Source organism: Passer domesticus, assembly GCF_036417665.1.
Source record: "Passer domesticus isolate bPasDom1 chromosome 8 unlocalized genomic scaffold, bPasDom1.hap1 SUPER_8_unloc_1, whole genome shotgun sequence".
Taxonomy (NCBI): Eukaryota; Metazoa; Chordata; class Aves; order Passeriformes; family Passeridae; genus Passer; species Passer domesticus.
Window position 1 is genome coordinate 448,759 of NW_026989900.1, and position 26,799 is coordinate 475,557.

At 54.2% G+C, this 26,799-nt stretch overlaps 1 protein-coding gene across 1 annotated transcript in view; it reads left to right on the top strand.

Moving 5' to 3' along the window:
* Nucleotides 1–465: 465 nt before the first annotated feature.
* Nucleotides 466–26,799, top strand: part of LOC135291577 (zinc finger protein 239-like) — a gene marked incomplete at its 3' end in the record, with an annotated part of 45,303 nt that continues 18,969 nt past the window's right edge. Inside the window, exons 1-2 of the mRNA XM_064405858.1 lie at nucleotides 466–528; nucleotides 892–1,367. Of these exons, the coding sequence (XP_064261928.1) occupies nucleotides 466–528; nucleotides 892–1,367 (539 nt within the window). The remainder of the gene's footprint in view (nucleotides 529–891; nucleotides 1,368–26,799) is intronic.

Below are 26,799 nucleotides of genomic sequence, written 5' to 3' on the forward strand. Positions count from 1 at the left end.
TGGTAAAATGACATCATCCCATTGTGGGATGCTCCGCCCAGGGGGAGGAACCAAGCATTCCTACCTGGATATAAGCTGAGCCTTGCAACACCAGGAGCACCTTGGCTACTGGGTTGCCAGAGGACAAGAGCTCCATCACCAGCACTCAACCGTCAGAGGAAGACCAGACCCTTCTACAGGATCACTGCTTTGACAGAATCACAATCATCACTGCAACAGGACTGCAGCCACCATTTAATGGGACTGCTACCAGCACCCTGAGCAACAGGGTGCCAGGTTATATCCTGACTCTGACAGTTTAAGGCCTTGTTTCTGTATCATTGCCTTGATCTAAATTTTCTTTTTAAATTGTAATTCTGACTTAGACTCTCCCTGTGGTTGGCCTTGAAACCAGTACAAAACTCCGTGTACTCATCCATTGTTTTCCTCTCAAACCAGGTTTTCCCATTCCCAAAACTTGGCCGGATGGAGGGGGAGTCTGCAAGGAAGAGGAAGATAACCCGAAACACCCGGGCAGGTGAGGCGGAAGTCAGTGCCCCTTTCCCCCTCTCTCCTGCTCCATCTCCCAGCCCAGAAAGGTGCCTGGCTATAGGACAACACCACTTCCAACACCATCCTCCTGGGGATACCCAGAAAGGATCTCCTTCCCCTTCCCTGTGGCATGGAGGCAAATCCCATCCTCTCCTTGTCCTTCCTCCCCCAGACAAGGAGCTGAGGATGGAGACCAGGGAGGGCAAATCCCCATGGCAGAACCTTGTGGAAGTGGCTGTTTTGAGGGGCTCCAAAAGACAGGAATCCGACGGGGAGGAAAAGCCCCAGAAATCCCCCAGGAGGAGGGGCTCCAAACCCAGCCCAGGGTGCTCTGGGGGGGAAAGACCCACCCTCTGCCAGGAAGGTGGACAAAGCTCCTGCCAGAGCTCAGAGCTGGTGGTCCATGAGCAGCTTCATGATGGGGAATGGCCATACAAGTGTGGAAAATGTGGGAAGGGCTACAGGTGCAGCTCAGAACTCCTCAACCACCAGCGGATTCACGCCGAGAAGAGGCCTTTCCGCTGCCCTGAATGTGGGAAGGGTTTCAACCGCAACTCCCACGTCGTCCGCCACCAGCGTATCCACACTGGGGAGAGGCCCTACGAGTGTCCCCAGTGTGGGAAGAGGTTTCACACTAGATCCAATCTCCTCCATCACCAGCGGATTCACAGTGAGGAGAGGCCCTTCTGCTGCCCTGACTGCGGGAAGGGCTTCAAGCATAACTACACCCTCGTGACCCACCAGCGCATCCACACCGGGGAGAGGCCCTACAAGTGTCCCCAGTGTGGGAAGAGCTTCATCCAGAGCTCTAAGTTAACCAGACACCAACGGATGCACCAGTAAGGGAAGCCCTGCAAATGCCCCAATTCCAGGAAGAGCTTTGTGCCCAGCTCCAGCTTCATACCCAAATGGAGGACCCACACTGGGAAGAGACCTGTAATCCATATTCACTGCAATCCATGCTGGGAAGACACCTGTCCCTTCTCCTGCCCCTGCCAGTGACCTGATGTGGGGTTGAATAACATGAGGTTCAGGCCATGGCTGTGTCATTACATTCACTCCCACCTCAGGTCATTGCCAGGGGCAGGAAAGGGACTCTCTTTCTCCCTGAGGAGAAGGGTGTCCTTTGCAGGCAGGGGGAAATACATTGCCAGGAAGAGCCAGTCAGTTGTGTTGTAGTTTTCCCTGCAAATCGTTTCTATTTTCCCTTCTGTTGTGAATATTTTTGCTGTTCTTGATTGTTCCTTATCTCATTGCTTTTCCCAATAAATTGTTCTTATCCCAGCCCAGGATCTTTGCCTTTTCTTCTTTCCATGGGAGGTGGGAGGGCAGCGAGCAGCAGCACAGTTTTAGCTGGAGCAGGAAATTGGGGAATCCCGTTCCTAAAACCCAGTCCTTGGAAACCGAGCATCCCAGCTGGTCCCAGCCCTGGTGGCCATGGCAACAGCCCTGGGAGCGGGTCCCTGGCTGGGGCTGTGGGAACCTCTTCCCTCTGGTGCCCAGGGACAGGACTGGAGGGAACGGCTGCAGCTGAGTCGGGGCAGGCTCAGCTTGGATCTCAGGAAAAGGTTTTTGCCCAGAGGCTGCTGGGGCACTGCCCAGGCTCCCCAGGGAAGGCTCCCAGCTCCAGGGCTCTCTGAGCTCCAGCAGCATTTGGACAGCACTGCCAGGCCCAGGCTGGCATTGTTGGGGTGTCCTGTGCAGGGCCAGCAGTTGGACTCCAGGATCCAGATGGGTCCCTCCCAGCTCAGCCAATTCTGTGGATCTGGGATCCCATGACCCATAGCAACAGGGTCCTGGTGATGGTTGCCTGCTAAGGATCAGATTTGTCACAGGCTCTCAGAAGGATTCCATGGGGACATTCCAAGAGTCTCCAGGCTGTTCAAGAGCTGGAATGTCATGGGCAGAGTTGGGGGCTCCATGGACACCTCCCAGGGATTTCTGGGGATGGTAAAGAGCCCTGTGGTCAGAGGCAGTCACAGCCATTCCATGGTGACATCCCAGGGCACCTTGGGCTGCAAAGGCACCGATCTGTCACAGGCACTCATGGGGGCTCCACAGTGACATCCCAATAGTCCCCAGGCTGCCAAAGAGCCGGGATGTCCCAGACACTCCCAGGGGTTCCTGTCATGGGCACAGCAGGAGCTTCAGGGAAAGTTTATTGGAGAGGCTCCTGTTAGGTCACGAGGTGCAGAAAGGATCCTCAATAGCCCTCAGAGATCCCCAGATGTCACTGTGGAGTCAGAGATGACACAGACTCAGGTCAGAAGGCTGAGAGCTAAAAGCCACCCATTTATTCAGTCCTCTTCTTTTATACCTTGGTTTGCTACAAGTGGACCTCATTGGTCATTTAATCAACACATTTCACATGATTGGCTAATGAATAAAACACCTTCCATTAAACAACTTTTTGGAAAAAAAAACAACTTATTCCAAACACCACCTGTGGATAGTTTCCAATTCTTTCTCTCCAGCTCCCTAAAAGTTCCCAGACCAATTCATGGGAAAGCTTATCTTGCTTTCTCTGTCTCTGACCGCACTGTCATATCCACACCCAAATACCCCCAAGAACCTCCAGGCTTTCTAAGCTCTTTTTGTGAGAACAGCCATGGAGCAGCTGGTTCCAATCCCAGCCCCGGACTTTTCAAGCGTTTGTGTGCAGAGAATTAATGAGGTGGATTTAACATTTTGTTGTGGTTTGACCAGGAAGTGAGTTTCTGGGAACGTTGTGGTCAAACCAATCAGTGGCCAGATTTGAAAATTGCCACCAGGTGTGGCCACTGGGGGCCTGGATACACCTCTGAGAACACACAGGGGTTAAAAGCAGAGGATTCCCAGAGGGACTCTCTCTTTTGACTCCAGCGGTGAGTTGATCTGACTCTCCCCTGCCCAGCTGCGTCTGGGTGGGGCAGGGGAGGCCATGCGGCCTGTGGGGAGGGAGGCCGGAGCCCTGCAAGGTGCAGGGTGGAGGAGACCTGGGATGTTTGGGCAGCCCCCCCGGGAGAGAGTGATAGAGACTGTGCTGGCTTGAAATTTGATGTCTTGTGCTGGCACCATGGCCAGGAGAAAAGGGGGGGCAAGGTGCCCAGCCGCAGGCAGACCATGGCTGAGGTTTTAACCCCTTTGGTACTGAAACAAGGGAAGCTGTAAAAACACTGATCCTCCCCAGCTGAGAATTGAGAGGGAACGAAGGATGAGCAAATGAGAAGAAGGTTTGAGTGAATAAAGAAATGCCAGCAGGTGAGAAGCGCCGTAGATGGAGGAGATGATGGAGTGGACTGTTGGGCTAGACTTTTCTCTTCCATGGCCACGGGACAGAACCAATTTCTTCCTGTAATGTAAAGACTGTACCTTGGGGGAGGCGGTTGGCCAAAAACCAAAAGTGACAAAGCTGTTGTAAGAAGAAATAGAGGGAACAGAGACTGATGAGGAGGGTGTGGTGGAGCCCTCTGCCTTCAGAGGAGAAAGATCTCTGATCATGAGGCCCTTCGGCCCCAAGGGGTGAAATAAGGGGGGGACAGGTGTCCCAAATAGTGAGAGGCTGCCACTTCTTGAAACTGAGCAAAGCATTCTTAAAAAGGCCTAAGAAGCAGTATGGATCCATGGCCGGTGGTGAGAGCACTGGACATGGAAGGAAGATGGTCACCACGGCAGATTCTCTCCGGGCGGCTGCCACGTGTGACATGGAAGCACAGGAGGTTCCAGCTGTGTTTCCTGGGGAGGCCCATGGTGCAAGAGGGAGACTCCTCTCTCCTGATGAACTGGGGGAGGTTGTGTGAGAGATGATATTGGACTGAGAAGTGAGTGTTAGAGGAGATTGAGTGTTAGAGGGGTGGAGGGAGGAGGAGTGCTTTGGAGATATTCCATTGTGAATTGCTGTGTGTGGGTGGTTTTTTTTTGTTGTTGTTGTTGTTTTTTTTTTTCCCCCTCTTTTTTTCCTTTCCCTTTTGTCTCTTATGTTGTAGATTAATAAAGTGTTGTGTTTTCCCTCCATTCCCAAGTTGGAGCCTGCTTTGCTCTGTTTCCAGGTCACATCTCACAGTAACCATTTTGCAAATATACTTTCATGGGGGCACTGACATTGTGCCAGGGTCAAACCATGACACCTTTATAGAATTTGTTTCACAGGATTAAGGATGGCAAACCAGTGATATTTATATAAATATCTATTATAGCAGTGATGAGACAAAATCATCTTAATCAGAAATATTTACACCAATATATAAGAGCTATAACATATTATATTGTATAGAGCACTTGTAAGTGATTTCAAAGCAACTGTGTTAAAGCAAAACCAGTTATTTAAGAGAGATTAATGTCACTCCCCAAGACTAATGATCGTGGGCAAATTCCTTTGGCTCAGCCTGGAACAGTGACCTTGAGGGGTGTCCCCATAGTAGGGAGGAATCACCACACCCCCAAGTAGGGAAATGTCAGGAGACGCTGCTGTTAAAATCTGGGACAGGGCTTCTCTGGTCTGAAGTGCTGCCCTGTCACTCAGATGTGCCCAGGCTGGGCCAGCTCAGCAGCTCTGCAGAAGCTCTCAGTGCTGTCCCTTGGTTGTTCCTTTCTCTGTGAAATATTCTATCCCTGCCACAGCTTCCTCTCCCTCTCAGGATGTCGAATTTTGGGATGGAGAAGTCTGCTTTCAGCATTATTCACCCCAAAAGCAGCATGACGCCCCTCCTTCATTTCCCACTGGGGGCTTTGCAAACAGGGCCTTGCTGGAGTTGTTGGGGCCCATTGCAGGCAGAGCCTCCTGCTCCAGCAGGAACTGCCTTTCCTGTGCCATCAGCAGGGCAGGTCCCGCTGCAGGAAAAGCCCCAGGCCAGCCCCAGCACAGGGAAGGGCTCGGGCACAAGGGCAGAGTGCCGTGCTGGGAGCTGTGCCAGGCAGAGCCTGAGGCACTAAAGGCACCTTGGCAGCAGCAGCTGCTTGCAGGGCATGGCCAGAAGCCTTTCTTGGCAGCCCGGCCTGGTGGCCAGCACTGCAGAGCTGCTGCCTCAGGGCTCATTTCTGCCTGGGCTCTGAAAAGCCACTTCTGCTCCAGGAGCCTGCCTGGGAAGCCATTGGCCCCAGCACCTTGGGGACAAGATATTGATGACAAAACTCTTCATGCCAGCAGAGACAAGGCAGGGGCAGAGGAAAGGGGAGAGCCAGGCCCAGGGGACAGGGCTGCCATGGTGATGGCTGTGAGGTCACTGCCCCTGCAGCAGCCTGGCTGCCCTCAGCAGACATTCTGGCCAGAAGCGTTGTGATGGCACCCAGCACAGCAGAGAACCCACACAACAGGAATTCTGTCCTTGGGGATGAGAGGGTTTCACTGGATCAGGTTGCACAAAGTTCCTGCTCCTGGATAATTCCTGGGATGAGGAATCCACTTCTTTGGAAAAACAATTGCAGTTTTGTGCCACTCTCATCATTGTGAAATATTTCCTCGTTCTAACAAATGTAAATCCACCCTCATTCATTTCACCGATATTGAGCCTTGTTCTGTCACTGCAAGATTTGGGAGAAAATAATTTCGATCACTATTCTTCTATTTTCACAGACCTTGGAGAGGACCCAAAAATCTCCCAAGATGTGGTTTGGAGGCCTCATCACATAACCAGGGGGAGGAGGCTGCAGGCTCTGGACTCACTGGTGTGGAGACAGAGGACAGAGCAGGAGCAGCCCGAGAGGGATTTTAGGGTGGTTTCAGAGAGGCTGGAGCTTTTCTTCATAGTGGGAATGAGCCTGAAGAAGAAATAATTGTGCTAAGGGCAGCAGGGGAGGGCCCAGATTGGACACCAGGAGCAAAGCATTTCCCTGCCAGCGCAGGGCTGTGGAGCAACACGTCACCCAGAAAAATCCTGGAGCAGCCCAAGGCTTTGTGTGGGCAGGCAGAGGCAGGCAGGAGGCAGAGCTGTCAGCAAAGGAAGGGGCCAGCCAGGTGGGGCAGCCGGGGGATGACAACAGCCTGCAGGGACAGAGGCGCAGGGCAGGGACACCATAGGACAGCCTGGGCTGCACAGGGCACAGGGATGGGCAGCAGCTGCAAGGCCCTGACAGAGCCAACTTGGGCAGCACTTTGGCCATGGCTGCTGGCCCTGGGCCTGAGCCAGGAGCAGGAGATAAGTGACCCTTGCACTTGTCTCCCCACCCTGGGCTGCCCCTGGGGCCTTATTGCCTCCTTGTACCTGCTCAGCAGCCTGGCAGGGGCCGCCCCATGGTCCTGCCTTTGGCATTGCACATCCCCACATGCCAGAGCCCATCCCGGGAAGAGCCCTGAGCAATGAGGGAGGGACAGGATCTGCCTGGCCAGGGGCTGGGACTCAGGCCTTGGCCCTTTGCATTCCTGAAACACATCCAGGTTTGCTCAGCACCAGAGACACCTTTCCCTTGCTTGTCTGAAGCTGTCATCACTGCCTCCAGTGTTCTGCTCTAACTGGAACCTGGGGACCCTTTCACATGAGTTATGTCCCTCAGTGGACCCCATTTAAACTACAAGAAATGTCTATGTTTCAGCTTAACTTGGAGTTCTTGAGAAGCTTTTTGAGCACACTCCAAGGGACTGAGTCTGATGCAAAGAGCACCAAAGCCCCAGAGGGTGATTAAAGTCCCTGTGCTGTGTCTGTGCTGCTGAGCTGGGCCGGGCTCCTGGCCCAGAGGCAGCTCCTGGCAAGGGCAGCGCTGCAGAGAGACAGCTCTGGCCAGGAGCAGCTCCTGTGCACAGCCCAGCAGGGCTGGGGCACTGCCAGGGCAGCTCAGGGACACCAGCAGGGCACAGCCAGAGCTGACAGGGGCTCAGCACTGGCAGGGGCTGGGGGATGTCCCAGAGGGGGCTGTGTCACAGCGGCACCTCTGTGGCTGTGTCATGGAGGCACAGGGCAGCTGTGATGTCAGCAAGGGGCTGTGTGACAGCACAGAGTGGGCTGTGTGAGGTCACAGGTTGGGCTATGACATCACAAAGTTTGTTGTGTGAGGTCACTGAACAGCTACAGCATCATAGAGGAGACTGTGTGACATCACAGAGCAGTCTGTGATATGGCATGGCTGTATGGCATCATAGAGCAGGCTGTGAGGTCAAAGTGTGTGCTGTGACATCACAGAGCAGGCTGTGACATCATGGCATGGCTGTATGACATTATAGAGGAGATTGAGGTCAAAGTGTGCGCTGTGACATTAGAGAGTGGCAGCATGACATAATAGAGAGGGTTTTGTGACATCACTGAGGGGGTTGTGACATCACAGAGCTGTCTGTGACATCATGGAGTAGGGTATGAGGCCATAGAGCAGATCCGGACGTAACAGCTGGTGGCTCTGTGACATCAGCGAGTGGGTTGTGACATCACTAGGTGGCTGTGTAACATCATAGAGAAGACTGTGACATCACAGAACAGACTGTGACATCCCAAAGCAACTTTCTGACATCACAGAGTCTTCTGGGACATCACAATGCAGCTGCATGACATTCCAGGGTGATGTCCCAGAATTGGCTCTGTGACAAAACAAGGGTGCTGTATGACATCCCAGAGTGGGTTGTGACATCACAGGTGGCTGTGTTACATCATAGGGTGCTCTGTGACATCACAAGATGCTGTATGAGATCACAGGTGGCTGTGTGACATACAAGGGGCTGTGTGACATCACAGGGTGGCTGCTTGTCCCTGCTCAGCAGCCTGGCAGGGGCCGCCCCATGGTGCTGCCCTTGGCATTGCACATCCCCACATGCCAGTGTCCATCCCGGGAAGAGCCCTGAGCAAGGAGGGAGGGACAGGATCTGCCTGGCCAGGGGCTGGGGCTCAGGCCTTGGCCCTTTGCATTCCTGAAACACATCCAGGTTTGCTCAGCACCAGAGACACCTTTGCCTTGTTTGCCCCCAGCTGTCATCACTGCCTCCAGTGTTCTGCTCTAACTGGAACCTGGGGACACTTTCTCAGTCGTGTCCCTCAGTGGGACCCATTAAAACTTCAAGAAACTTCGGAGTTTCAATTTAACTTTGAGTTCTGGAGAAGTCTTTTGAAGGCTCTCTCAGGGACTGAGTCTGATGTAAACAACACCCAAGTCCCAAGAGGGTCATTAATGTTCTTTGTTCTGTGTCTGTGCTGCTGAGCTTTAAAGGAACAGCTCTTCCCAGGACCAGCTCCTCTCCCAGCCCAGCAGGGCTGAGGGCTCTGCCTGCAGGCACTGAGGGGACAGGAGCCTGGCAGAGACAGGCTGAGGAAGTCATTGAGCTGAAACTTCACTGGGGGAAAGATCTTCACAGCCCTCCACATGGTGAGTCAGTGGATGCAGGGCAATGTCCCCTGTGCTCCTGGAGGGATCTCCTGAAGCCAGCACACCCCACAGCCTGGGGGATGTGCCAGGAGGACTCTCCCAATTTCTCTGTGGCAGGGGAGCAGGAGGAGGAGGATATGCTGCAGAGCAGGGCTGCCCTGGGCACCATCAGAGGGACAGGGCAGGACGGCTCCTGCTGCCAGGGACGGCTGTAGGGGGTGAAGCTGGGGCTGCAGCCAGGGCTGCCCAGGGCGGTCCTGCAGAGCAGGTCCTGCAGCCCTCAGGGCTCTTGGCCAGCCCAGGGGATGTGCCACCTGCCAGGGGCAGCTCTCAGCCTGCCTGGCAGCTCCCCATGGACAGTGCAGGGGAGCTGTGGGGGCAAGGAGTGACTCCTGCCAGGGCAGGTCCTGCTGCTGTGGAGAGGCTGCTGTGTGGGCCAGGGCTGCTCAGAGCTCCAGCTCACGCCCAGCTCATTCCTGAGGGGACTTTTCATGAGCTCATTCAGGGCAGGGGTTTCCTGCTTGGGTCTCTGCTTTCCTGAATCTGTGCTCCCACTTTTCCCTGGCTCAGCTTGGTGGCAATGGAAACTCAGCTGTGCAGGGCAGAGCAGGGGCTGAGGCTCTTAAACCATTACCCTGAGTTTTTCTGGGAACCTCAGCAAGTGTCCCCCCACTCCCCAGCCTCCAGGCCCATCCAGCATCACCTTTCCATGGTGCCCAGGCTGGGGGATCTGTTCTTTAATCCCTGCAGCCCCGGACAGCTGCAGGGCAGAGCTGGCCCAGGGGCTGGGCTGGGCTCTGGCAGCTCTGGCAGGGAAGGAGCCCGGGGCCACAGGAGCAGCTCAGGCTGGGACAGCTCCAGCAGCAGAGCAGTGGGCAGGGAGGGAGGGAGGCAGTGCTGAGGGAAGCCCTGCTTCAGGGCAGATGTGGCACTGCCAGCCCTGCCCTGCAGGGCAGACACTGCCCTGAGCAGCACAGCTCTTGTGTCCCCTCCCAGCCAGCACAGCCCTCAGCCCGGGGGCTCGGGGCACTCAGTCCCTGCTGGGCTGGCAGAGCAGCCCCAGAGATGAAGGGCATCTCTCCTGCCATGTGCCCATTCCTGCTGACAGAGCCTGAGGGCCACTGCCCTGCCCTGGTGCTGCCTGGCAGGGGCTGTGCAGGGCTGGGCAGGGAAAGGCTTTTCCTCAGGCCTGGCTCTCTCTCTCCTTGCCTTGCCCAGGTGCTCCTGGCATTGCTGAGGGTCTCTCTGGGATGGCAGTTCCAGCTGCAGGGTCAGGCCCAGCCCTTGGGTTCCTCCTATGCAGGCTGAGCACAGCACTGGGGTGTCCCAGCTCCCTGTGCCCGGGGAGCTCTGGGCAGGGCAGGCTGGCAATGAGTAAACACTCCTCAGGTAGTGCCATGGACATGACCCTCGAGATGCCATCCAAGCTGTCAGCTGCCTCCAGGGACACTGGGGGACAGGAGTGTCCTTGGCCAGAGTGGGACTGAGACTCTGAGAAAAGCTGAGCCAGTTTGCTCTGCTGTGGGTCCCTCTGCTCCCAGCTGTGCCAGGCTGATTTCCAGGGGAACACAGGGACTCCCCTGGATCTCAGAAATGGCAGCTGGGGACAGATGGAGTGACAGAGCAGCTCCCCTCACTCTTCACTGAGTCACAGCCACTGCTCTTGCATTGCTCATTTCTCTCTGATCTCCCTGGGCACAGCAGGAAACCCTCTCAAACTGCCTTTGGCTGTCACCATTCCTTAGCCCTTGGACAGGAGATGCAGCAGAGCTCCTCTGCCTCAGGAGCAGTTTGGGCTGATGAAATCCAAGCCCAGGACTGGCCCCTGTCCCTGTTCCCATGACCCCACTGCTGCAGAGCAGAGCTGACCCCTTGGTGTCCATGGGCAGAGCTCCCACTCATCACAGCAACGGGGCCAGATCCCAGCAGAGCTCCAGGCAAAGGGCTGAAGGAAGGGCTCTGAGAAAAGGAAAGCTGGTTGGCAAAGAGCAGCAGGGGCAGGGCTGGGAGAAAGGGCTTGGACATTGTTTAGCAAAGTCAGCCCTGACTCGTCACTGTGTCCTCCTTGAACAGGACTGCATGGCCAGCCCCAGTAATGTCCAACAGCAGCTCCATCAGCCACTTCCTCCTGCTGGCATTGGCAGACACGTGGCAGCTGCAGCTCCTGCACTTCTGCCTCTTGCTGGGCATCTCCCTGGCTGCCCTCCTGGGCAACGGCCTCATCATCAGCGCCGTAGCCTGCGGCCACCACCTGCACACGCCCATGTTCTTCTTCCTGCTCCACCTGGCCCTCAGCGACCTGGGCTCCATCTGCACCACTGTCCCCAAAGCCATGCACAATTCTCTCTGGGACACCAGGAACATCTCCTACACAGGATGTGCTGCACAGGTTTTCCTGATTTTCTTCTTCCTTGGAGCAGAGCTTTCCCTCCTGACCATCATGTGCTACGACCGCTACGTGTCCATCTGCAAACCCCTGCACTATGAGACCCTCCTGGGCAGCAGAGCTTGTGCCCATATGGCAGTAGCTGCCTGGGCCAGTGCCTTTCTCAATGCTCTGCTGCACACAGCCAATACATTTTCCCTGCCCCTGTGCCATGGCAATGCCCTGAGCCAGTTCTTCTGTGAAATCCCCCAGATCCTCAAGCTCTCCTGCTCACACTCGAACCACAGGGAACTTGGGCTCATGGTTGTTAGCTCCTGTTTAGGTTTTGGTTGTTTTGTGTTCATTGTTTTCTCCTATGTGCAGATCTTCAGGGCTGTGCTGAGGATCCCCTCTGAGCAGGGACGGCACAAAGCCTTTTCCACCTGCTTCCCTCACCTGGCCGTGGTCTCCCTGTTCCTCAGCACTGCAGTGTTTGCCCATGTGAAGCCTCCCTCCATCTCTTCCCCATCCCTGGATCTAGCCCTGTCAGTTCTGTACTTGGTGGTGCCTCCAGCATTGAACCCCCTCATCTACAGCCTGAGGAACCAGGTGCTCAAGGAAACAGTGGGAAGACTGATCACTGGATGCTTTTCGGGAACGTTAAAGTGCTGGAAAATATCTGCAAATCATTTGCAATAAAAATTATCTTTGATACTTTTTGTTGGTTTCATTTTGGAGATTCTTTTTCTCTGTTTTACTTTTTTCATATTGTTATCAATGATAAGTCACGGTTTGTGCCATAACTCATCTTGTTTCTCTCCACCTTCCCTGTGGCCACAGACAGCATCAATGAGAGGCTGCACTCTCGGTGGCTTTATAGGAAATAAAGGGGCACCGAGCTGAGTTTTCTTCAGAGATGCCCTTTTGTTGCCTCCTCTGGAGCTGCAGCAGCAATGTCTGTGTGCAGAGCTGGGGGCAGATCAGTGCTGGCACAGCAGCTGTGCCCAGCAGCAGCAGCAGCAGCACTTGGTGTTGCCAGTGCTGCTGCCGTGGCCCTGCCCCGCTGCCCTGGTGGCCCTGGTGTTGCTGCAGGGCCTGAGTGCTCTCGGGGCCGGGCACAGTCCTGGGGGTGGCAGTGCCGGGGCTGCAGCAGGGACAGGCCATGGGCACTGCTGGGGCAGCGCTGACGCCTCAGGCCAGGCCCTGGGGGCTGCAGGCTCCTTGCCCAGGCTCTCTCAAGAACACGGCCAGGCCAATGCTCACCACAGAAAAGCCCCAGGCTGAGCAGCCCCAGGCTGGCTGTGGGCAGGCTGGTGTTATGAATAGAAAGTTGTATTTTTTTTAAGTTTCAGAGTTAAAAAAAAAACAAGCCAGACTGGGTCAGACTCCTTTGGTTTCGCTGCCGAAGAAAAGCTCTTCGAATACCTGTTAATGGCCGGTGATTAACTGATTGTTTCCCTGATGCTGGCCACTTGCCAGGACAGACCCCTCCGAGGTAAAGAGAATGGACAGTGACACCAGAGACAACATGCAAATAAGAAATGCAGTGCACCCTGGGTTTTTACAGTTTTACAGTTTTTACAAAAAAAACCCCTAAAATCACGAGCCAACAAGTGACGGAAGTGACGTCTAAGGATGGGAGCGTGGTCCCGTGCCTGCTTGGACCTTTTTATTTCTCACCCTAACCTGAAAAGAAACTGATTAAAGAGACCCCCCGGGTTTCTAAACAAACAAACCAAGGACTCAACGACTCTCCCGTGAGGACAGAGTCCCCAGTTCTGTCTGCAGACCAGCGGACAAAACTGCATCATCCTCCTCCTTCGTGCCACGCTTGGGCTCAACGGCGGCGAGGGCGCAACCCGTCGATTTCTCCCCACCTGAGCTGATTCTTCTTAATAAAGGCATTAAAAAAGGAGAAAGATCTCCTGCCCATTTATTTCAGCTGTGGGCAAACATCATGGCTGGGGCTCTGCAAGGGCCCTGGAGGAGATGGGAAGGAGCAGCAGAGCAGGAGCTGATCCATCCCCAGTGTGCTGCACAGCCCAGGGCAGCGTCCCAGAGCGTCCTGATGGAGCTGCCAACAACATCCCCCCTCTGCAGCCCTGGCCTCTCCCCCAGCTCACACAGGTGCCCCATCCTTGCAGGCACAGCCACGGCAGCACTGGCTCAGGAGCCCCTGTTTGCATTGCACAGAGCAGGCAGGAGCACCCCCATGCTGCTGCTGTGGGGACATGAACCTGAGGGAGCACAAATGCCATCAGCCCCTGGGCCCAGCAAGGTCTGGGGGACTCCAGGGAAACCACTCAGCTTTGTCCTGGCCTCTGCAGTCAGCCAGAAAGTTTGTTCCCATCAGCTGGGAGTTTCCTGTACCACTGCAGACGCTGTTGCTCAGAGCCAGGGCTGCCTGGCAGCCACCCCCAAACTGCACTCAGCATTTCCTTGGCTTCACCTCTGCTTTCGTTATTCTTCCCTTGTACAAATATCTTCCTGTTGCCCACCCCTGTCCCCTCCCCTGCACACAGCCCACCCCTGTTTGCCCTTTCCTCTCTGGCCCCACTCCCCATTCCAGTTCCTGACTTGGCACCATGGGAATGTCCCTTGGGGAGCAGGATCATCCTCCAAGTGCTGCAGGAATTGTCTGCAGGCTCCTGCAGTGCCTGGTGCTGCTCCCTTGCCAGAGGCACCCCAGGCCAGGGGGGCACATCTGGGCTGCTGTGTCTGCCTGTGGGGCTCCCTGTTCTGGGCAATGAGGAGGAGCTGCAGAGGCTCTGCAGGACTGACAGGATGGGCTTTGGGGCTGGCAGGAGAAGCTGAGGGACCTGGGCTGCTGCAGCTTCTGAAGAGGAGGCCCAGGGCTCATTGAGCAACTGCTGCAAGGGTGGTTTCAGAGAATCCCAGAATCAGCAAGGTTGGAAAAGACCTTGGAGATCATCAAGTCCAACCTGTGCCCTGATACTGCCTTGTCTGCCTGAAGCCTCCTCTTCAGGGGAGGATAAATGAACTCAGTTCTCTCACCTGCTTCTCACAGGACATGTGCTGCAGACCCCTCATCAGCCTTGTTGCCCTTCTCTGGACATGCTCCAGTCCCTCCATGTCCTTCCTAAATTGGGGGGCCCAGAACTGGACACAGCACTCGAGGTGCTGCCCAACCAGTGCTGAGCACAGGGGAAGAATCACTGCCCTGCTCCTGCTGGCCACACCATTCCTGATCCAGGCCAGGAGCCATTGGCCTTCTTGCCCACCTGGGCACACTGCTGCCTCATGTCCAGCCTGCTGTCCATCAGTCCCTGCAGGTCCCTTTCTGCCTGGCTGCTGTCCAGCCACTCTGTCCCCAGCCTGTAGTGCTGCCGGGGTTGTTGTGGCCAAAGTGCAGGACCCAGCACTTGGACTTGTTCAACCTCACCTTGTTGGATTTCGTCCCTGGATCCAGCCTGTCCAGGGCCCTGTGCAGAGCCCTCCTACCCTCCAGCACATCCACACTCACACCCAGCTTGGTGTCATCTGCAAATTTGCTGATGGTGGACTCAATCCCCTCATGCAGTTCATCAGTGCAGATACTGGAATCCACACTGGCTGGCTCTGATCCCTCAGCCATCCTGTAGGTGCCCTGTGATGGCTCTCAAGGTGATCTGTTCCATAACCTTGCCAAGCACCCAGGTCAGGCTGACAGGCCTGGAGTTCCCCAGATCCTCCTTCCAGCCCCTCCTGGGGATGGGCTCACATTGGCACCTCCACTCCTCTGGGGCCTCCCTGCTGATCCAGGACTGATGGTAAATGATGGAGAGCAGCTTGGGGACCTCATCCACCAGTTCCCTTATCCCACTGGGATGGATCTCATCAGCTCCCAGAGACACCTGTGAGCACCTGAGTGGCTCAGCAGGTCCCCAGCTGCTTCCTCCTGGATTACAGGGGGCTGTTCTGCTCCCTGTGCCCATCTACCAGCTCAGGAGAACACTTGTCCTGAGGATGGCCTGTCTTATTGTTGAAAACTGAGGCAAAGAAGGGGTGAAGGACCTCAGCTTTTTACTCATCTTTGGTAACTATATACCCCAAAATAAAAAATGCTGGTTGTCCTTACCCCTCTTTTTACCATTAATGTACTTATAAAAACATTTTTATTATCCTTCACAGAACTATCCAAGTTAAGTCCTGACTGAGCTTTCACCCCTCTCATTTCCTTTCTGCACAACCTAACAACATCCTTAAACATTTCTTGATTTACTTGCCTCTACATCCACAGGTGGTGCACCCTCTTTTTAACCCCTAAAAATATCCTTTTTAATCCCTTTTTAATCCCCCTTTTCCTTGAAAAGCTCCATGCCCAGCCAGGCCAGTCACTTCCCCCTCTCGGTCATCTTACTGCACAAAGGGACAGCCTACTCTTGCTCCTTCAAGATTTCTTTTTTGAAGTGTTTCCATCCTTCCTGGAACTAGTTGTTTTTAAGGGCTGTTTTTTTAAAAAAATCAATACCTGATTTGGTACTCCCCAAATCTGCATCCTCAACAGGCCCAAGTCTGCCCTTAAAAGTCCAGTGTAGAAGATTTATTGATGCCCCTCCTTCTTTTACAGAATATTTAAAAAGTCAATAATTTCATTGTGACTGTGCCCCAAACAGCCTCTGACCAGCACTTCTCCCACCAGCCCTTCTCTGTTCATGAACAGCAGGAGACAGAGCTTTCCTTGGGAGTGGGAATTGCAGGAAACCTCCCCAAAGTGCAGCTTGGAAGGTTCAGGCTGGAGCTGAGGAGAAAGCAAAGTCCCTGCCAGGGTGGAATTGTGGTGCTCGAGGTGTGGCAGCGTGAGGCTGGGCCATGGCCGGCTCTGTGTGCCAGGAGCCGGCAGCGCTGGGTGCAGGGAGCCCAGGGAGGGCACAGAAACGCTGGCTGAGAAATGCTGGGGCACAGCGAGAGGGGCGAGTGCAGCCGGCCAGGGCACAGGAGCAGCACGCACAGGGGGCACAGCCTGCAGGACAGATGGCCGAGGGCTGGGCAGGGCTGGCAGGGCCACAGGCACCCAGGCCTTTGTGCCCTGGGCTCGGGCAGCGCCTCTGGAGGCCCCACAGCAGGAACTTTCCTGGCAGGGGCTGCACTTTGGCTCTGCCTCGGCCTCCCTGGCCAGGCTGGCAGGGGCTGCAGGTTGATGGCATTTGTCCTTGCTGCCCCTCACATCCCCCTGCCCCACAGAGAGCCCCGAGCCACCCGTGAGGGACAGGCCCGGCTGGCCCAGGCTGGGCTCAGGGCTTGGCCTTTCTGCTTCCCCCAGCCAGCCCAGGCCTTGCTCAGCATTGCAGTTCCCTGCCCAGAGCCTTGGGCTCCCTGCACTCCTGGCCTCAAGGATCTGCTCTCAGCAGTCCCTGGGGAGCCTTTGGCACTCCCTGCCCTCACTGGGGCCCAGCCATGCTCCAAGGCACTTGGAGTTTTGCTGCTGACTCCTTGAGCAGCTTCTTCATGCTCCTCTCAGTGCCTGAGGCTCCTGGACCCAGCCCCAAATCCACCGTGGGGCTGATTAAAACACAGAAAGCCCTCAGGAGCTCTTTGTCTCCCTTCAGTTGTCTTCAAGTCTCCAGGGCTTGTGCAGTGGTTGGAGTCAGTTTGGAGTTCTGTTAAGGAGGAAGATGTCAAAGTGCACCAAACACATGATGTTTGGATTTAATCATATGGGTGTTTTTTTATTTTTCAGTTCAGAAAAGAGGTGATAGAAGCATTCCCGAAGTGATCTTGATGCTGAATGTCTCCTTAGGAGGTCTGGGCACGGAGAAGAACAAGCCCCTTTTGGGCTGACCCTGTTTGTACAGCCTGCTCCTTACCCCAGCCTCACCATGTCTGACATGGCCCACGTGGGACTGACATCCTAAAGCATGCAAAAATGTTGCTGTAATTTATTCTTTTATTTTATTCTGTAACAAATTATTTTGTGTTATTATTTAACTACGTATATATTTATTATATTCATTTCTATTTATAATAATAACATTGTTTTTTCTTACCTAGTTTTTATGTTGTGAAATACAAAGCTATGTTTCGTGTTAGGTACATGCAGGCAACCTGTGTATCTGTGATTGGGATATTGTGGGAACTCAGTACATCACTCCGGATGTCCAGAGCTACCGAGACAACCGTTGGGGGGCTCGGAGGTCCTGGAATGTTGCCAAAAGTACCTGGTGGCTTGACTTTGATCCTTCTAAAGAAATGACACCTGAATGTGAGGAAATGAGAGAATTTCAGGCCTGAATGGTGAGCGGATGACATTCACTTGATAAAATTTGAATTATAATGCACTGTACAGGGGGGTTTTATATGTTGTACAGGGGGGTCTAGAATTCTGTGCATGGATCAGGAGTCCCAAGATGGAGGAATTTGGGTGTGCCCTGTCCTTCTTCTTTTCTCTCCTTGGCTTCCATGTTCAGGATGATGTTGGCATGTGTAGATTGGTTCATAGAGAAAGTGCACTTGCCAACAAGGGTGAAAAGTATTGGAAATTAAAGATAAATATCTTATACGTAGTTTTTACTATAAAAGAGACAACTGCCCCGTGGGCGGGAGAGAGTGCCCTTGGCTGTCTTGCTGATCAGACCTCGGCTGGACAGACAGAAAAACTTTGTAGATAAGAAACAATAAACGCAACTGAAGACCAAAAGCAAGAGTCCAGACTCCTTCTTCGAGAGCACGGCCTGCCCAGAACCACCTTTTCCCGTGCTGGGGCAGAGACAACTCACAGCCGACTCCGGCAGGATATATGTGGAAACTGACCATGGGACAGTTACAAAGACAATTCTAATAAATAACTGAGGAAGTAAAGCATGGAAGAAGGCCTTTGAACCTACCCTTTGTTCACAATTAACCTTTATAACTCTTCAGTTGATTTAGGAGCATTCAAATTAAAGCTTTAAGGATGTTGCTGCTTGACAGGAACTTTCTGCTTCTAGCTAAAAAGAGTTTTGCAATAATAACCTTTTGAAGTATAATTTTAGAATATTGCTTGTAGTAAGGATCTTTGAGACTGTAGCTTTAGAATATATCAAAAGGAAACATGCTTATCTCAATGCCTTAACAAAACAGTGAAAAGTGGCTTGAGAAAGGAAGATGAACATCAACTCTATCAAGGACTGATAGTTTCGACCAAGGGAAGCTGGACATCACTGTTATGAGATTCAGAGTCCTTGCAATTAAAAGGTGGACCCACATCTGGACTCTGGACCTCACCAGCTGGGAGACTTCTTTCTTCTTTCGGAAGCTGGACCCCACCATCTGGGGATACTCCTTTCTGGGATACATCCTGAGAAAAACTAAATCACAATAGTGTATAGAATTGTGACGTAAATTTTGGAACAGAAACTGCTGAGAAAGCTTATGAGTGCCCCTATAAATATCTGTAAGCCCCAACTATCGGCGTGCAGTTGGAGGGAAAATTTCCCCCACTGTACCCAGTGCTGTATTGCTCATACTTTACCATATTAATTAATAAATTGATTGCTGCTTGAATATTGGCCTAGTCAAGCTTCTCATTTATAACATTTCACATCCTTTTCTCTTGGATGCAGTTGGCAAACATTCTCATGCTGGCTGCCCAAGGGCAGTGTGCTTCTGCTATCAGGCACGTACACAGAGTGTTTGCAAGCATGCTTCTAAATCCACGGAATGTCCATTGGTTTGCCTGCAGGGCTGTGCACATAGGCTACAGTGTCTGCCCAAAATGCTCTCTAACAGGGAAGTCTTTTCATGAACTCGTAGGGGGAGGGGCTGCTTGAACTTACTTTCTAGACGGACCCTTTTGGAGGTTTCCTCCCAAAATTTGCCCTAAACCAGCACAATCCGTTAAAATGAAAACTTCACCAGTGGCACAATTCCACAGCCCACCAGCAAAAAGAAAGGTTGTGTAAAGTTCTCCAAACATTTGTCCTGCTTTGCTGCAAAAGTCATGCTGCACACACAGTGCAGTGTGGAAAGCCAAGAGAAGCTGCAGCTGGTGGCAAATCTTGTGACACAAGCTTGACCTTGCTCTCCATGAAAGGTTCTTGAGAAGAGCAGACAGGAGAAGATTCCTGGAAAACTGAAACAGCTTTCCAGAAGTGAAATGAAAGTCCGAGAAACACTCCAAGATGTTTTCCTCTATTTATTTCTAGTCTGCCCTTTTCCATGTTGCACTACTTCTCTATCCCATTCATTCCAAATGCACCTCACCTCTAAGATCGGTGACTTATCATGTTTTAGACACTCTAAAATACCATGAGACACACAACAGTTTTCCTTCCCCTGTTTTTACTGGAAAGCAACACTGCAGATGTAAGAGCAGTGCTTGGGTCAGGTAGGAATCCTATACCAAGGGAATGTGCCCTGACAGTGCTTGACCCACAGCAAGGACAATGCACAGCAGCGATTGAGGGAATTCCTCTGCCGGCGTGCAGGAGTCAGGGCTCTGCATCTGGATTCAACGCTGCCAAGTTCCCGTGTTTGGACAGACTAAGGGGCTGTCCTGGGGTGCGCGGGGCTTGCCCGTGGGGCTCGTGGGGCTCGAGCGGGGAACGGACACGTGGACAAAAGGCCCCGGGGCTTCAGTTGCAGCGGCGGCAGCGGCAGCAGCGGCAGCAAAAGCAGAGAACATACAAGACTGTTTTTCTTTCTCATTTTCTCTCTCTTTCTCTCCCTTTCCCACTGTTGGACACCCTCATCTCTGTGTCCGTTTCCCGGCGTCCCTCTCCTCTCCCCGCCTCCCTCTCCCCGTGCCCAGCTAGGCCATGCCCCCAGCCCCGGGCGGGGCTGCCCCATGCCCGCCCCCGGCCGTCCTGCCGCCGTCTCGTCTCAGCCCGGCTCTGGCCGTGCTGGCGCTGGCGCTGCTGGGCGGGGATCAGTGCCTGGGGCTGGGGCGGCATCGCCGGCTTTTGGCTCCACCTGGCTGTAGGCTACCTCATGGGTTCCCTGCTGGGGTGTGGCAGATTCAGCCACATCTGCTTGGCGACGCGACTCTCGGACGGTGCCCCGGTGAGCGGCGGGGCCGGCGGCGGGCGGATGGGGAGGAGGAGGACAAGGAGGAGAAGGTCGGGGTGCGGCGGGATGGGTGTTGAGCTCAGCCCGCTGCTCTCCCTTGCTTGCAGGTGGCCATCAAGTGCGTGCCGCGGGATGGCATCCGGCACTGGGGCAAGATGGTGAGTGAGCAGGGCCAGCGGCAGAAGCCGGGCTATGCCGGGTGGCGAGGAGCCGGGGCCCAGCAGGGTGGGAGCCACCAGGAGCCCTGCAGGGAGAGCAGGCGTAGGCTGAGCGGGGCATGCAGAGCATCCCGGGCTGGCTGAGGGGTCCCAGAGCCCTGGCACGGCCTCGGCCCCACTGACAGCATCACGCTCCTCCCGCAGCCCGACGGCACCAGCGCGCCCCTGGAGATCATGCTGCTGGCCAAGGTGTCCTGTGGCTGTGCTGGTGTCATTCAGCTCCTGGAGTGGCTTGAGCTCCCTGACAGCTTCCTGCTGGTGATGGAGCGTCCGGAGCGGTGCCAGGAGCTCTCGGATTTCCTGGCAGAGCGGAGGTTCCTGCCAGAGGAGGAGGCGTGGGGGCTGTTCCGCCAGGTGCTGGAGGCCGTGCGGCACTGCACCAGCTGCGGGGTCCTGCACAGGGACATCAAGCCCGAGAACATCCTGCTCGACCTGGCCAGCGGGCAGCTGAAACTGATCGACTTTGGCTGTGGCGCCTTCCTCCAAGACACAGCCTACACCCAGTTTGCAGGTGAGCCCTCGCAGGGGATGCTCCTGGGCATCTCATGGCCCAGCCTGGGTGTAGCACTGGAGCTTCCCCCTACTGCAGCTGGGATGAGATTAATGCTGGAGCCAAGTTGATTTGGGTGGGGGTGTGAGGGGGGCCAGCTCCCAGCCCTGCTGACAGCCTTCAGTACCCACTGTGCCCTGGGCTGGGGCTGGAGCTGGTGCAGCCAGCCTGACAAAAACCCCCATGGGGATAGTGGAGAGGGGGGTCTGACCCCATGCCCTGAATGGTTTGGTGTGCAGGGGAGGAGGGGCTTGGACTACTCCACTCCCCTTGTTTGCCCTGGCTTTTTAACATTTTTTGGGGGGCCATGCAGGCAGGAAGGACAGTGGGTTTTCTCCACCACTGGGTGGGTTTTTCCTTTGTGTGTCATGGTTGGGCCTTCCCAGGGTTTCTGCTGCCCTCTTCCAGCACCAGTGGCTTCTTTTCCAGCCTCGAGCTTGTACACAAGTCACAGGTGCTGGTGAGAGGGCAGCGGTCACCCCGTGTGCTGCTGGGGCAGCCCCCACATGCCCGGGGATGCTGGGGCCAGGCACTGGGAGCAGCAGCATCCTCCTGCTGAGCTCTGTCTGTGTTCCACAGGAACCCTGGCCTACAGCCCTCCAGAGTGGAGCCAGCACCAAAGCTACCACGGCGAGGCAGCGACGATCTGGTCCCTGGGCCTCCTGCTGCACGAGATGGTCGTGGGGAAGCACCCGTTCAGGAGGGGCCAGGAGATCGTCTGGGGGCGCATCTTGTTCCCACCACGGCTCTCTCCAGGTGAATCCTCTTCTCTGGGCACAGGGGGAATACCGGTGCTGGGAGACAGCAGCGGGCTGATGGGCATCCTGCTCTGGCAGCTGCTGAGGAGGTGGCACATGTCCTGCTCTCCTCCGAACAGAGAATCCATGGGGAAGTTTAGGCCCAGCTCTGGGCACACCCAGTATGGCCTGGGCACAGGAACAGGGGGGCAACTTCTCCAAGTGACTGGTGATTTCTGGTTTGTCTCCCCAGAGTGCCAAGATGCCATTAAGAGGTGTTTGTCCATGCAGCCCTTGAACAGACCATCATTAGAAGAGCTTTTCTGCCATCCTTGGGTGCAGGGTGCTCCTTGGCCCTAGAAGGTGGGAGAGATCCATGTGCACAGTTGGATCCAAGGGCCTGGCAGGTACCAGCTCCAAACACCTCTTGACACTCAGTGGCAAAGCAAACCAGACTGCTTTTGTCGTGCCTGTAGCTCTGAGCAGGGGTCAGCAGAAGGGAACACGCAGCTCTTGGGCGGGAGCTGAGCTGGAGATCTGGTGTGGCAAGCACTGGTGGTCACCATCCCCCCTGCTTTTGCTTGTCTGGTTCATGTTTGGCTGGGGCCTGGGCAGAGCCCTGACAGCCTGGTCTGGTCCCAGGGAAGAAGAAGGAGCCCCCGGAGAAGCTGTACCAGGTGGGGCTGCTGCTGGAGACACCAAGGACAACCTCAAGGATGACAATCTCTTCCTTGGCCTGGCCAGCTGAAGATGATGGACTTGGATTCTGGCACCTTCTCTAAAGACACACTCCACACCCAATTTGCAGGTGAGTTCCACAGCCAGGCGGATGCTCCCAGATCTGGGCATGGCACGCCCTGGCCAGGCATCAAAGGTTCCCCCCTTTGCTGGGGGGGATGCAATGAATTCTTCATTCGGCTGCCCAGCTGCTTTTTGGCTCTGGGCAGCTGCTGAGGGCTGGATGTGCCATGGCTGGCTGCAGGCTGGGCACATGTCCTGCCCTCCTGCCCTGCTCCCAAAGGCAGCACTGATGGGCAGCTCTGGGCACAGCTCTGAGCACAGCCAGCACGGCCTGGACACCGTGGGCAGCTGGGACAAGGGGACAGGAGCCCTTAGCTGACGGGCAGTTTCTGGTTTCTCTCCTTGCAGCCGGGCTCTGCGGATGCTGAGGCTGCTCTGGGCTCTGCCAGGACTCTGTTGGGCTCAGCCGTGGGCACAGCTGGGCTGGCTCTGCCCTCACATTGCTCTGACATCTTTGCATCAGACGAGCCCGTTCTGAGCACAGCGCCTGAGCTTTCTGCTTTGGCAGGTGAGTGAGACTCTCCTGCAAGCCAAGAGATTGCAGCTGGGGACACACATCCAATTGGCAAGGACCCAAACTCTCCACAGTTCCAGCTGAACGTCTGGATCTCCAAAGGATGTTTCATCTGTCCCACTCTTCATTCCTTTTTGACTTTTTCTTCCTCCTGTAGAGGTGCCACAAATGGGCCAGACGTGGCGAGTGGGCCATGTTCCTGAGGCAGGGCAGTCTGGAGCTGCTGGATGGAGAATTGCCCTTCTGCACTCCCAAACCAGAGCAAAAAGCTGTAAGTGGAACTTTGTGTCTTTAAGAAATCCCTGACAGTTTCAAAGGGAAACTCATTAACAGAGGGAGAAGGAAGGTTATCTTCTAAAGGATTTGGGGTTTGACACAGTTTTTATTCCCAGTCCTGCTTGGAGCTGGAAGGGCACACAGCAAATTTCCTCTTGCTTCAACCACAATTTAAAATAACGATATTGGGAACAAAGCCCAAAATCTTTTAAAAGGCTGCTGAGGTCAGTAAGATGGATCCATGCCATCAGCACATTCACACAGTAAATAACTGAGATCTCTTTTTAAATAGATCCCTTACCTCTTAATGCAAAGTTGCAGAAGTTTTTTCACTAACGCTTGGATTTTATTTTTATCTTTTACAATTTTACCAATCTTTTTTTTTTCTTTCTCCTTTTTTTCCTTTAAATAGAAAACATGTAATGTAAAATAAGTGCCCTTTGCTCCTGGTTCCCGTGTGGAGCAGCACCCTTCCTGCTGGCTGAGCTGCTCAGGCAGAGCCCGGCAGCTCCTGGCCCTGCAGGGCTGAGGCTTTTCCCCATTGCTGGGCACAGACTGATGGAGCAGCACTGCTGAACATGGGGGCACACAGAGGGACCAGGAGCAGCTGCCTTTGGCCACCTGAAGCTCCAAGGCCCAAACTCTGAGCAGGCAGGGCTGGAAGAGACTCGCAGGCTCCCTGGTGGCTGTGCTGCCCCACTTGTGCCTGGCCCAGCTTTGCCTGGGGCAGAGGGAGAACAAGGGGCAGCTCCCTCCCAGCCCAGCCCAGGGACCCCTCCAGCCCCGGGGCTTGGGGCACTGTCAGCACCTGCTGCTCCAGCCACCGCTCCTGCTGGCCCTGACAGCAACACCCAAACTGGGGCTGATCCCGAGGGAGCAGCAGCAGGGCCTGGATCTGATCCCTGACTCTGGGGCACGGCTGGACAAATGACCCCACAGCAGCAGCAGCACATGGAGCTGACTTTCATCACAGCCCCTGCCACTCTTCCCTGCCGTGTGCAGCGGTGTCACAGCAGCCTGAGGCACCTGGGAGCCCCCAGTGCCAGCAGGGACTTGAGATGGCAGCCCTGGGCTCCTGGAGGTTGTGCAAGGAACGGAGCTGGGGACTCCCTGTCCATGAGGAGCTTCCAGATGGAAAAGGCTGCTGTGCCCAGGCAGCTCCAAGGCCACAGCAAGGAGGGTCTCGACTACTGGATCTGTGTCAGTCCCACAGTCCTGGGCAGCAGCCACTGAGCCCTGGGGGAACAGAGGGCACAGCAAGAGGGACAAAAGCAGGCAAGGTCAGAGACTGGAGAGAGCCAGACCTGGGAGCAGGAACAGCTGCTCCATTGCACTCTTGGAGAAAGCTCTTGGCTGGTTCAAAGCGCTGAAAGGCATGAAGGGCAGAGAGGAGGCCACAGCAAACAATGCTCCTGTTTCCACACCCTCCCCTCTCTGTGTCCCAGAAGGAATTGGATGGACTGTGCTCTTCTCTCCAAGTCATCTCGTTCAGCATGAGCAGCTTAGCACCAGGAGCTGAAGGAGCTGAAGCCTCAGGCCACAAGAGCTGAGCAAGAGGGAACTTTTGGAGCAAAGTAATGCTGCTCAAATAGACCTAGCTGAATGCAGCGGATATAATAATGGAATCACAGCATCATTTCTGTTGGAAAAGACCTCTGAGCTCATCCAGCCCAGCTGTTCACCCAGCAGTGCCAAACCCAGCACTAAACCACGTCCCTGAGGTGCCAAGGCCTGGACAACAGCCCTGAGTGAGGCCTGAACAGCAGGCCCTGAGCCAAAGGTGACTTCTGGATGAACCTTCCAACCAAAGGTTATCTTTGTATCTGTTCACTGATGAAATGTGCATGGTCTTTGGGCACTGTGATAGATGTAGCCACTCCTTAGTGACACATGTATTGATCTTTTTGTATTTGCAAGCCAGACAAGGCCATGAAATCGGACATCTGGCCTTGTTTGGGGCTGAAGGATCAAAGTCACCTCCCTTGGTTCCTCCTGAGGCCCTGGACAGGCTTTGGGAGGAACCCAAGAGGAGGATGAAACCAGATGTTCCCACACTTGAAGTGCTGTCAGTTTGTTCATTCAGCACTGTCAGAGCTGGGCCCTCTCACAGCGGGGTTGGAGCCTCACCTGTGGCTGGAGGCACCTGCAGGAATTCCCAGTGTCCAGGAGTGGCTCTGCAGCCCTTGGCTGGGACAGCTTCCCCCAGCTGCTGTGTGGATCTGGGAGATGGTGAAGCCTGAGGGTAAATGATGCTGGATCTTTGTTAATCACTGCTGCAATATTTGGTGCTGATGGTTGGGTGCATTGCTGAGGTGCTCCTTTTGTGATCCTTTGCTGCTTTGAGCTGCAGTAAATGACACTGATTCTTTCCGTTGGACTTTGTGTCCTTGGTGCTGACCCTGCCCACTGGTAAAACAAAACTGGCAGAGTCTGGCCAGATCACAGCAAAATGTCTCTTGTTAAATGTAAATGTGAGGGATCAGTGCCATCAGAAATTCCCAGATGGGAAGCCATTCCCTGGAGTTGGCTGGCTCTGGAGTGGGCTGAGGTCGGGGCACCGTGTGAGCAGTGGGGCAGTTGGTTAAAAGAGGATGAACTCCTGGATGTCTTAAAATGAATCCAAAAATTGCATATGGGAAAGGAAAAGAACTTGTGGGCTTGGGCAGATGAGGATGGATTTTGTTAACAGCAGATTGGAAACAGCACCAACAAAAGGAAAATTGTTGTTGGAACACTCCCACATAGAACAACAGTAGAAGATTTTAATCTTGAGCTCAGGTTCACTTGTGCAAGTGATACTAGTAATACTAATAGTAATACTAATAGTAATACTAATACTAGTAATAAATATAACACAAAAATTTATATTTATATCTGTATAATTAAAAATGGATACTGTGAAATAAGGCTGACACTCGTAATATGTCAGCTTTGGTTGCTCACTGTAACACTAAATACCCTACAGAAAATGACTAGCCAAGACCCAGCTGTCAGTGCTAAACTTTGAGAGATAAAGGAGGAAGGGATGAATCTGGCTATTTTTACAGGATTTGCTGATACTGTGATGGGGAATGCTTTGTCTGTTAGTGTGAAAAATACAAAAATACAATTATTAAGTCTGCTGGGTTTTTAATATCCCAGACAATCCACAAGCTGCAGGATTGGTTGAATGGGTGAAGGGGTTATTAAAAGAGCAGTTGACAAAATGAGGAGATGGGAACCTGTCCCCATGGAGAACCCATCTCCCAGATGTGCTCCATACCCTTAACAATGGCCCACTGGGGAAATGGAAACCCCCTGGCTGTGCACAGCTGCACCCAATTTGCAACTACAACCATGGGCAGTGAGGCTTGGACTGCCTGGGAAATTGTTGTGGGTGTGATGGCCCCTGGCAGGGCCAGCCCAGAGGCTGCAGGGCTGGACCTTCATGCCATAAATCAGAAGCAAATGAGAGTTATAAATACCAAAACAGTAATTCAGATTCCTCCAGGACACTTTGGTTTGATAACTGCTCACTGGAGCTTGGCCTTGAAAAGTGTTCATGTGATGGGAGGAGGAACTAA